At 42.3% G+C, this 12,498-nt stretch overlaps 1 protein-coding gene across 2 annotated transcripts; it reads right to left on the bottom strand.

Moving 5' to 3' along the window:
* Nucleotides 1-2,789: 2,789 nt before the first annotated feature.
* On the bottom strand, nt 2,790-8,484 carry DIRAS3 (DIRAS family GTPase 3). Of its 2 annotated transcripts, XM_054483304.2 has the most exons (3): nt 7,692-7,829; nt 7,357-7,606; nt 2,790-4,196 (listed from the first exon to the last, which is right to left on the bottom strand). In XM_054483304.2, the coding sequence occupies exon 3, from the start codon at nt 4,129-4,131 to the stop codon at nt 3,442-3,444; it is 690 nt and encodes a 229-aa protein (XP_054339279.1). In that variant the 5' UTR covers nt 4,132-4,196; nt 7,357-7,606; nt 7,692-7,829; the 3' UTR covers nt 2,790-3,441. The 2 variants fall into 2 exon arrangements, with proteins under 2 accessions (XP_054339279.1, XP_054339289.1); XM_054483314.2 differs by lacking the exon at nt 7,357-7,606 and having other exon boundaries at nt 7,692-8,484.
* Nucleotides 8,485-12,498: the final 4,014 nt, after the last annotated feature.

The raw sequence follows: 12,498 nt of genomic DNA, 5'->3' as shown, positions 1-12,498 counted from the left end.
CATTGCTTGAGCCTGGGAGGTGGAGGCTGCAGTGAGCCAAGACTGTGCCACTGCACTTCAGCCTGGGCAACAAGGTGAGACCCTGTCTCTGAATGAATGAATGAATGAATGAATCAGAACTATAAGAAAACCTGCTAACCTCTCCACATTGTCCCGAGCCCATTAATTTCCCAGCTGTTTTGTGGCCTGAAGCCTCTGGCCACCACAGAAACCAAGATTTGCCAGACAATGGTTCCTCCCAGTTCAAGCATGGCAGATTTTCAGAAGTTTTTTGCAAAAGCAAAGTACGTGGTCGTCATTTCAGGGGCTGATGTTATTGCGGTAAGTGGGGTTCCATCCTTCAGACAAGCCGGAGGTCATGGGGAAAATGTCACCCCAGGCCCTGGCAGCTCCTGGGCCTCTGCCCACGCTTTTCCTGGTGCGGGAGCTCCCCACTGCGGGTGGGAGGTCAGGCCGAGCAGGAGCCCAGCCCTGCACCTCACCACCACCCAATATGACGCCCTGCTGGGTGGACAGGGCCGCTGGGGCATGATCATGACAGAACATCCATGGACGACACCCAGGGCTGGCGCCAAGAACCTTCTGGAAATCCACCGTAGCTTATGTTAAACTCCATGTACCTCTTGAGGAGTCGTGTCTGAGAATTATGAGAGTCGGTTGGTCCACCTTTGTGAGGAGAAGGTGCTCCAGGACCTGGAACTCAAGATGCCAGAATCCCAGTTGAGAAACTTGCCAGGTGTGAGAGGCAGAGAGCAGGGGCTTGCCACAACCTCACGCCCTGTGGTTTGGCAAAAACTTGGATCCTGCCTTTCTGGAGGAGGTTGACAGACAGCTCACCCTTGTGACTATGTCTAGTGGCACACCCCCTGTGGTGTACCCCGCAGCTGTGTTTGCCCACCAGATGTCTGCCAAGGGAGTGCCAGTGACCGAATTTAATATGGAGACCACCCCAGCCATGAGCAGATTCAGGTTTCATTTCCAGGGACCCTATGGTAGGATGCTTCCTGAAGCCCTTGCTGGTCATGAAAATGAAACTGTTTCTTAAGCATCCTGGGAAGAAAGAAATTCTAGTATATCTAAGTATGTCTAGGTGGCGAGCTGCGTATTGGATGATCCAAAAATATTCTGATTCCCTGGCTGGAATCCAACCTGTTGATAAGTGTTTAAGGCTCAGAAGTAGCAAGAGCAAAGGTATTTAGAAGTCAGAGAACTGTAAAGTTAATGCATGTTATTTGATTTGAACTGAAACATAAGAGACCTTTGATGTATTTAGTTGGTTATTGGGAGGGAAAAATATTGTAATTAGATTGTCTTAAAAAAATGTAATTATTCTATTTTTCCTACTTGGGCAAATATAGAAGTAGAGGGGTAAAATCCTGTTATTCAGCACAAGTTTTAATGGAAAATAAAATCATTCTCAACTACCTACTTATATAAAGATGTTACCCCAGGAACAAAAATTCTTTTTTTAACTATTACTTATAACATTAAAAACATGTTCTTCCCTTTCTCAAGGTTAGTATTTGCCACTTGAATTTTAATAATCCCTTTGCTCACCTATTAGGAGCAACAATAAATGCAATACATTTTGAAGGAGAATTATCCTGGAGAATAACCAAGGCAGAGTATTTTCTTTTAGAAGTAGATTTACTCCATTAGGTACTTCAGCAAAGAATTGGGTTTTAGGAAAAGAATTCATAAAAAGCTATATGGTAGAACCATTTGGGTATTTTCCAAGTGGTTGAGAATAATTGCTATGAAAATGAATAGGGACATTTAAAAATAATTATTTAAAAAGGAGCCACTGAATAGATTTTCTAAGCTTGAAACTCTCTATAGTACCATGAAATCATGTTTATGGCCGGGCATGGTGGCTCACGCCTGTAATCCCAGCACTTTGGGAGGCCAAGGCGGGCGGATCACGAGGTCAGGAGATTGAGACCATCCTGGCTAACAGGGTGAAACCCCGTCTCTACTAAAAATACAAAAAATCAGCCGGGCGTGGTGGCGGGCACCTGTAGTCCCAGCTACTCGGAGGCTGAGGCAGGAGAATGGCGTGAACCCGGGAGGCGGAGCTTGCAGTGAGCCGAGATAGCGCCACTGCACTCCAGCCTGGGCGAAAGAGCGAGACTCCGTCTCAAAAAAAAAAAAAAAAAAAAGAAAAGAAATCATGTTTATGATTCCTTCTCAACAATGTGCTTCTCCTCTAGAAACACATACATTGTTCAACAGATATTTGTTCAATAATATTTTGTGGGGAAAAAAAATCACTAGATTAAGAGCCTCCCCTGAACCTCTCCCAAGTTAAAAAAAAAAAAAAAAACCTCTCAAAAGCAAGGATATGTATACTTTATTCCCTCGCTCAAAAAATTATGTTCAAATATAAAATTAATCTCTTAAAAAACTCCCTTATGGGGGAGTCTCTCAAATATCATTCCTCCCCTTGTCTTTCATTCTGCTTCCTATTGCCTATATCCAGTATTTCAGAATATAGGAAGAGGCAGAAGGCAGAGGCTTCCTTTTCACCTGCTTCCTCTGAGGCAGCAACACTGTGACCATTTTCCTCAAAGATGCCTGGAGTTCTTCTGGATGTCAGTCCAGGGAAGACACAAAACAGCTCTGCATTGCAGAGACCTCCCTAAAACACCTCCCTCCCATACTGGATAATTTCAACATGGCAAGAACATCCATGTGTGAAGTTCTTATTGGAAACTTTTAACAGATATGGTTTAAATTTTAATACAATGGGCAATGTTTTGTTTTCTGGTGAGACAAATTCTTACAACTGATTGCATGCAGGAAAAGCTTTATTAAGTCAAGAAGCTGTTACACTTTTACAAACTGCTATGCAGAATACTCAAACATTTTGAAATGACATGGGAAACTACTAACATCTTTAGTGAAAGAGTTCCACTTTCACAATTTTCTCTGCTCCCACACCCCTAATGATCAGCTATAGCATATTCATTTTTTTATTTAGTATATGTCACGCAGCAATTTATCAAAAGCTTTTGTTGTGAAAACAATTAAATACACAATTAAAAGATATGATTAAACACTTACAGGATGTGAAATGTTTAAAGGTAATACACAATAATAGGGTTACCAAAAGGACACCTTCCAATTTTTCTTTCTATTCATTTTGATATTTTGTTCTTTTCAAAACATTTTCTCTCATTAAATTCATTACTAAAGGCCTTACTTTAAAATACATCATGCTACTTTTTGTTCTCCTCTTCAAACGCCAATGTTTTAACAATTTGAATTCTCTGGCCTGGGAAAAAGAAAAGTTATCCACTTACAAGGTATATTTATTGACAATATGGATGTTACAGTCCAAACAACAGCACAAAATCAACCATGTACATGTAACACAGTGAAATGAGTCCACGTTTTCTACACGCTACAGGATAGGAAGAGCTGGCTCTTAAGGCTCAGGGCTCACATGATTATGCACTTGTCAAGCAGCTTCTCAGTGGTGCTGGGCATCTGGGATTTCTTCTCGGGCTCCTGGAGGCCGGTGGTGGGCTTTTTCTTGTAATTCAGCAGCATGTGGAACAGCTCCTGCACATTCACATCGGTCTTGGCTGAGATCTCCATGAAGGCGCAATTCCACTCCATCGCACAGGTGGCACCATCATTCAGGGCCACCTCCCGGTGGGTGTCATCACTTTTATTGCCCACCAGCACGATGGGGAACTTATGCAGGTTGTTACCTTTGATCTTGCAGATCAGCTCATAGAAGGCCTTCAGCTCTTCCAGGGTTTCCTTCTTGGTGACTGAGTAGACCAGGACGAAGGCGTGGCCCCGGGCTATAACGTGGCGCTGCAGAGCGCGGTTGCCGTCGCCACTCTTGCTGTCGGTGATGTGCAGGGAAAGCACACCGTGGCTGCAGCCCAGCAACTGGCAGTAGGTATTTTCAATGGTCGGCAGGTACTCATGACGGAAGTTGCCGCTCGCCCACTTGTGCAGCAGCGTACTTTTCCCCACACCAGCGGTGCCGACTACCACGACGCGGTAATCTCTGATCTTCCTGTGGGGCTTGAAGGCGCGGAGGATAAGCAGGGCGGGCAGAAGCCGCAACCGCTTCAGCAGCTTCTGTTCCTTGGAGCCAAAGCTGGCGTTACCCATCGTTGGGATTCGGAGGGGAGATACGTGCACAAGTTCTCCCACACTTAGCTGGCAGCAGGAGACCCCTAGGAAGAAAGTGAGACGGTAAGAGATGGTAGTGGTAACCTACAATGTTGTCAGATCACGTCAGCCTGGCCAGGTGCTCCACTAGGACTCTGGAGAGAGTCCACCCTGTGACGTAAAGGGGCGCACACAGCGAGAAGAAAATTCCCAGGCACACAGTTCAGCCTGCTAGACCGAGGGACCAGCAGGTGATATATATTAAACAGACATGGTGGTTTGCTTTTTACCATCTAGAAAGTGCAACAATACTACCTTTTGTTTTCTTTCCTTAAACTGTTTTATTAAATTCTCACTACACCCCTACAAGAAACACTTCCTCTCATTTCCTCGCTTGTAAAATTAAGATTTTAATTGAAGAGGACTGAACAGTCAAAGAGAAACAGATGAGGGAATTTTCCCCACTCTATGGGGCTGAATGCCAAGGTGACATTTAGAGTGACACCGCCGCCCTGGTTAAAGCTACAGAGTCGTCAGTACAGGGGAAAGGAGGGGTTTTTGGCATTAGTGGTGTGGGATGTAGACAGGGGAGGTACCTGCAGTCAGCGCAGCCCCAGAAGAGGCATGGGGAGCACCTTTGCTCTGAGCATGCTGTCACCATGTGCCACCAAGAGCTGAGGGAGGGGTCTTAGTTCATGAATCCTTAGTCACAATGACAGTGGAGTTGAAAAAAAAAAAAAAAAAATATATATATATATATATATATATATATATATATATATGAACCTTTCTTTTCAGGATCTCATCTCTGCTTAGAAAAGATTGTAAATATTGAATGAGTTTTTCTACAGAACAGTGGTTTTTCTTTTGCCATGGCTACTACCTTTAACAAAGTACTTTTAATTCAGCCTTATGGAAATAGAGGAAATTTCAGGATTTGAACAGTCAATGAACTTCTTGAGTTCAGGAATAAACATAGTAGATTATGTTTGTAAGAAACTTTTCTCATAGGTATATCCTAAATACCAGACAGCTGCCCAGGGGGACTGCTTCAGAAGCATCCTAGGTCAGATGGAAAAAGTTCTAGGCACCGTCCAGACAGACCACATAGCTGGCCTCTGGACAGAGGCAGGAGTAGTACAAGGCAATGTCATTCCTGTGGCACTAAGTATAGACATTTATACATGTTTTTAGGTGATGATGGTCCTTAAAATGCACTTCTCTTCAGGTACAGCTACGATTGTGTCATGTACAATACCAGAAAGAGAAGACAGGCTTTTTGTGAATAGCACACTCCGTATATAAACTAGCCTTTCTTGCTGGCTGCGTAGTTGAACACATACTGTCCCAGTACTGGGGAAAAGGACCCTTTTTAGAATGTTCAAGTCCCATGAGAGTAATATGTCCATATTAGAGTTTTGGTGGTGGTTTTTTTTTTTTTTTGAGTCAGGGTCTTGCTCTGTCCCTCAGGTTGGAGTGCAGTCATGCGATCGTGGCTCACTGCAGCCTCAACCTCCTGGGATCAATCAATCCTCTCACCTCAGCCTCCCGAGTAGCTAGGACTACAGACATGTGACACTATGCCCAGCTAATTTTCTTATTTTTTGTAGGGACAGGGTTTTGCTATGTTGTCCAGGCTGGTCTTGAACTCCTGTGTTCAAGTGATCCTCCTGCATCAGCCTCCCAGTGTTGGGATTACAGGTGTGACACAACATACCCACCCCATATTAGAGTTTTCATTTGAAAAAAAAAAATGTTGTTGCTGGTTGTTATATCTTCAGACTTACTTGCTTCTAATTCTAGTCTGGCTTCTTTAAGATAGTGTGATTCTAAGAGTGTTCTAAACTTAAGTGGCAAAATTTAAGTAGATGATTTTATATTCTTGATTAAAGGGGGCCAGGGAGGTTAATACAATAAATATTTGAAATTGATATAAAATAAATACATACATATATCTAAACCATTCATTTTTGCAGCTTTCAGGTAAAATCTAGCACTTTGTTCTAGTCTATGAGATGTGGTTAGTTGATATCATCTAATATTAAGTAATGACATCAGCTATCCGAATCCTGGGCACAATTCCTTTAGCAATGATGACCTTTAATAGAATTTAGCTTAAAAAACTAGGAGATTTCTGCTACAGTGATGCAATCTTTCACATCTTATTTATTAACAAAACCCAACAATCCAGCTTTCCTTAGGTCTTCACGCACTAAGAGTTCTCTAGTCACAGAAATCCTAGCCTTCTCTGCACTGTCCACAACTATTATAAACTCCATGTTAGTATCAAGAGTTCCTGTAAAGACCAAATATCTCTTGGCCACCAACATCCCACATTAGGAAATGTGCATTACTAATTACTCTGTTTTACATTACTTCCTGCTCTAGGGGATGTATGTACAAATTCATTCATAGAAAATTGGTAAAGCAGACGGGCGCGGTGGCTCATGCCTGTAATTCCAGCACTTTGGAAAGTCAAGGTGGGAGGATCGCTTAAGCACAGGAGTTCAAGACCAGCCTGGGTAACATAGGGAGACCCCCTTCTCTATCAAAAAGAAAATAAAAGAAAAAGAAAATTGGTAAAGGACACACGTGATAACTGAAGTTTCCAGATGTGAAGAGAATTCTCATTCTCAGGCAGTGGACCCCCCTCCCCTCCACACTCCTTCCACCTTCCCAGGCCACCTGGCCTCAGGCTGAGGGGGAGGTGAAAGCTTCCAGGAACCAGAGGGCGTCCAAACCCAGCGGCCGTGCCGAGCTCAAGGTCCCGCCGCTGCTGCTGCGGCACCAGCCTGGCTCATGGACATCACCACGCACCTGCAGGATCAGGTTTCTCTCTGGTGGCTGTGGCGGCAGCTACCCTCCTCGCCCATTTCAATCTTACTTTCACACTACATGACTCCACTATTATTTGTTGAACACTAGCTACCTAAGCAGCTGTAATAGTGGACACTGTGTCAACCTTTAAGCTCGCACACTTACCAAACCTCGTTTTTCTATATTAAAAAGTGCTAGCTTCCCAACGGGACTATCCGAAGTGCAGTTGCAGGACCTGCCCGGAGCCCGCAGGGCTGCGGGTGGCTCTTGCGTAATCGCGCCAAGAAAGACCTGGTGCCAGTTTCAGGGACAACTCGCCCATAAACTTCTACTGCGCAATAGCATCTGCTGCTTTGTCTGGCACTTGTTGTTTTCAAGTACCCCTAAAAAAGCGAAAGAAAGACTTACCTTTCTCGGAGGCACGAACCAAGCAGCCTAGAAGACAAATGCGCTGCTCGCAGAGACTGCCGCGCAACCAACTGGACACCCCGAGAGCTCACTCCTCCGCGGTTTTATATTCCGACTTGCGCACAGGAGCGGGGTGCGGGGGCGCAGGGAGTGTGGATAACAGGCATAGATTCCGCTTGCGCGATGCGTGGTGAGAAACCAGCCGTAAGGGGCTGGCCCAACGCAGAGCGGCCCGAGGTCCGCTTGGCATCTACAACAATCGAGGGGCTAGTCCAGAAGTACAAGGTGGGGTTACAGGTTGGGGAGAAACTGTTAAAGTGTGGACTTTTTCTCACCTGTTGGAATAAGCTTCAGGCAAAACTTTGCCAACAAAAACCGGTCCAACTGATTTTTGACGAAAGTCCAAAAGCAGTTTAATGCAGGAAAGATAATCTTTTCCACAAGTGATACTGAAAAGATAGGACATCTATAGATTCCTCCTCGCCAAAAAAAAAAAAAAAAAAAAAAAAAAAAAAAAAAAAAAAAACCCTTAAATAAAAATTAAGTGGCTAGATATAACTGTGACGCGTAAAATTACAAAACGGTTTTAAAAAACAACAAACTATTGTCTAAGGCTAGGCAAAAGGTTCTTAAATTGACATTAGTGGCATGACCGGTAAAAAGAAATTTTGATGAATTAGACCCCATAAATTTAAAACTTTTGCTTTGTGAAAGACCCTGTAACGATACTGAAAAGGTTTACCTAGGAGAAAATATTTACAAGCCACATATCTGGCATACAACCAGTATCTAGAATATGTAAATAACTCAAAAATCAATTATTCTTAAAAATCCAATTAGAAAATAGTCAGAAGAAATGAACGGACATTTCACTGAAGATATGCAGATGGCAAATAACCATATGAAAACCTTTAATGTCATTAGCCATTAGAGAAATGGGAATACGAGGCTTTCGTTGTTCCTCGCCTCCCACTAGGGCGGGTTGAGGGTCTGGCTCCAGTAGCCCCGGGTGCCTCTCACTCCTTGGGGGCACTGCTACTATCCTGGCAGAACCCTTGCCGAACCCTCGCAGGACGCCCCATCGGGTCCGCCAGCAGCTAGGAAGCCCGATTGTGTCGTTCCTTTTTCCCTCTGCGCCTCCCACCGCCAGTCCCTCTTCCAAATGCGCCTGCGTCTGCCCTCCACATCTCCGAGCTCCGTCTGGCTTCTTTCTCCCTTGCCTGTGAGCGCCTGGTGGCGGATGCACTGAAAGCTGCGCACCACCGCCTACCGAGCGTTTTGGGGAGTGTGTGGAAGTTGTTGGCAGCAGGTTTTGACAGCAGTACCCCATGGGCCTAGTCGTTGGCGGTAACACCTGCTTTTGTGTGCCCCAGCCAGCTGAGGCCAGAGTGTGTGGTGTGGGCCGCTGGTACTGCTCTTCCGCCACTATAATCCCTCCCCCTACCAGGTACCAGGTGCGTAGAAGTCTAAGGACCTGTGAGGTCTAGCCTGACGCCTGTAATCCTAGAGAATAAGGAGGTTGAGGCCAGGAGTTAGAGACCAGCCTGGGCAACATGAGGAGAACTTGTCTCTAAAAAAAATTTAGCCCCTTGTGGTGGCGGCCGCCTGTAGTCCCAGCTATTTGGGAGGCTGACGTGGGAGGATCACTTGAGCCTCCCACATCAAGGAGATCGAGGCTGCAGTGAGCCATGATCACAGCCACTGTACTCCAGTCTGAGCAACAAAGTGAGAACCTGTCTCAAAACAAACAAATTCCAACCTGATTCTGGTATAGCATCACATGACAGGTAGCAGCCCTAAAGGAGATCAAAGTATTTTACCCCAAAATATATTTCTGACATATGGAATGGTCCTGTGCAAAGCTATCTTTTGCGAGGGAAATTTGCGTTCTGTGGAGAATCTCCTTCCCTTTCCAGGTCTTTCCCTGATCCGGGAGAGACTTAACTAAGAGTCTGACACCGTTTAAGGTCATTTACCTTTTGAGGTACATATGCCATCTATTCTTTCTGAAGCATATTACAGGCTTCACATATGTAACAAGAAACCCTGGCTTCCACAACCTGCCTCCTGCCACCACTGGCCAAACCCTTCCTCCTCCAAAATGTACCAGCTTTCCAGGTCAAACTAATGTATACCTTACATGAATTGACTGATGTTTTTGCTTGTATCTTCTGTCTTCCTAAAATGTATAAAAGAAAACTATAGTCCAAACACCTTGGACACATGTTCTCAGGACCTCCTGATGCTGTGTCACAGGCCATGGTCACTCATATTTGGCTCAGAATAAACCTCTAAATATTTTACAGAGTTTGGCTTTTTTCATTGGGTTTCCCCACTCATTTTATTAGCATTAGCTCATACTCTTTCTGTCCAATCATGTTTCTACATGGCTGTCTATATTTTGTTAATCCTAAGTTAAAAATAGACAATTTCCTCTATATGCTTGGGTCATCATTCTGCAGGCTCCCATGTATACATATTAAATACATTTGTATGCTTTTTCTCCAATTAATCTGCCTTTTGCAGGTTGATTTTTCCGTGAGCCTTCACTGAAGTTTCCCTTTGGCCCCTACACTGGTAATTAACTCAAACTGTTTTACCAAAATATGATTCATAGCCTTTATCTCATTTTGCCAGAAAAATAATTTGGATCCAACTGTTTTCTATAAACCAGCAAGTTTATACGTTTTACCATCTCACAACTAAAATTCTAAAATAAAAGCTAGAAGACCTTTATGTGTATATTTGTTTAAATATATTTACACATATGTACATGTATTATGTTATATGTTATGTCTACGTAATAAAATTCAGTGTAGTAGGCCAAAAATCCCTTAAGAAATGTTAATCTGATTGGTTTAAATAGATGGGCACTCATACAAAAATATAGTAATTAACCTAATTTTTTTAGTTCATGTGACTTAATCTTTAAAAAAGTAATTGGTTTTAAAATTGTTGATAAAATAAAATTAAAAATGTCTTTCTAATTGTCAATATATATTTTTGCCTGTGTTTACTGGTGTGGGGGCTATGGCTCTCAGCCCCCCAAAGATTTGCTGGAAAATCACTGACATGGGCCAGATTGATTAGTAAGAGAAAAGACATACAAATGTATTTAATGTTTATACACAGGAGCTTTCAGAATAAAGACCCAACTTCTCAATGAGTTATAGAAGCTTATACACTAGTCTTGAAATTACAGAAAGGATGGGGGGCTTGGATTCTGGTAAAACAGATTATGGGAGGAGAAGAGGAATTTATTGAGGGGCAATGAATGATTGGTGAGAGAATGATTGGATTGAGGAACAGATATTAACTTGTAAATAGTTTTCTTTGGAATTTAAATAATCCTTGGAGGCAGTCATTGTACTTCTATAAAGGTCTGCTTGGGTGTGGTCACATCTGGGTCTTCTTTTCTTTAACAGATGAGATAACAGGAGGAGGAGAATCAACAATTGCTCTCCTTGGTGGGTCTGGTTGTTAGGCAGATAAAGGAACTTCAGCTTCTTTGGGAAGGATGGTGGGGGTAGAGGAAAAGTCAGAGAGACCTTGAGGCTTCTTTAGTTTAGCGTGTCAAATGCCATGTTTTAGTGTATCAGTTTCTGAGCACCAGCACTGGTCAGTTTTATATTTGCCTATGCCTAAAGCAAAGTGATATTTGTTTATGCAATTCTTTGATAAATAAGATTAATTTAACATTATTTAACAAAAACAGCTGTGGCTGGGTAGTGACTCCCACCTGTAATGCCAAAACTTGGAGAGGCCAAGGTGGGAGGATCACTTGAGCCCAGGAGTTTGAGACCAGCCTGGGCAACATAACAAGACCCTATCTCCACAAAAAAGTTTAAAAATTAGCCAGGCATGTGCCTGTGATCCCAGCTACTCTTAAGGCTAAGGAGGGAGGATCCCTTGAGCCCAGAGTTCAAGGCTAGAGTGAGCTATGATCACACCACTGCACTCTAGCCTGGGCAACAGAGTGAGCCTTTGCCTCTAAGGAAAAAAAGAAAAGTTGTATTTTCTGAGTTATCTACAGATACCCATGTATTCAACTTTATGGCTGTTATGTGGGTAAACACCTCATGTTAACAGGCTATATAATTATTTAATTAGAAAAAACTTGAAATAATGACCAGCTCCATCTAATATCTCAATTTTTGTAAGAAATCTAGGTATAATTGTTAAAAAATAAATTACCTGTAAATGAAATAAATGTTTATAAATGAACTCATGTAATTTAAAGTCTGAAAATTTATGTTAAATTAAATCATATGTACAAAATAAATGTCTGTATCATAGTCAGATAAGATAAAATAATTGGTTATCCCACATTTTAAAAAAAAGAAAAATTATAGGACTAAGAGGTAGGGGTTAGGAAAATAAAAGGTCTAAAGTTGAAGAGGACTTATAAAGGATGAGCTAATAAAAGAAGTTTTATGTGTTATTGACTTGGCTGGAATTAAAAACAAATTGTGTGTTTTTCTAAAAATTAAACGTTGTCGGGTAGGGGGCTGGGGGATGGGCACTGATACAGAACCAGAGTCTGGTTCCTTATATTTAAAACCACAAAATTTCTTGAAGTATTGATCTGATTTTAATAAAATTTTAAGGGGTTTTGATTTTTAAATTTATAATCTGTTTTTAAACAGGTATCTTCTCCTTGACATCTATTTAATTTTCCTAGTTTTGGGTTAAAAATGTTGTCTTCTTGATTTAAAGTGGTATTTTCATTCCTTGAGGTAAAGTTTTTTTTTTTTTATTTCTCAAATTCATATTGCAGAAGTTCATCTTTTGCAGTTTCTTGCTGTACATGATCTGCAGGTCAATATGTCATTTCCTTCAGGTTTTTCTCCCCTGGAGAAGGCCTGAGATGATCATTCTCCTCTTTGACTTTTTCTGGTTCTAACATTGCTGTTTTGGCCTGACATTGGAATATTTATCTTGAAGGCCTAGAAAAGCAGCTTTTTTCTCCAGTATAACTTAATTTTGTGCTCTTGGCTTTTCTTGATATGTCTGAATTGTTCCATATAACCCAGGAAAGTTACTGTGGTAAGTAACAGCATGCTGTTACTAAGAACCATGTATTTCCCTGCTCAAGGTACTAGTTTTCTTGTTTATATTCCTCTATAATATAGTGTATACTTA

The sequence above is a fragment of the Pongo pygmaeus genome, chromosome 1 (genome assembly GCF_028885625.2).
Source record: "Pongo pygmaeus isolate AG05252 chromosome 1, NHGRI_mPonPyg2-v2.0_pri, whole genome shotgun sequence".
Classification (NCBI taxonomy): domain Eukaryota; kingdom Metazoa; phylum Chordata; class Mammalia; order Primates; family Hominidae; genus Pongo; species Pongo pygmaeus.
The sequence above is the reverse complement of the archived record's forward strand: the minus strand, read 5'-3'. Positions and strand labels throughout refer to the sequence as shown.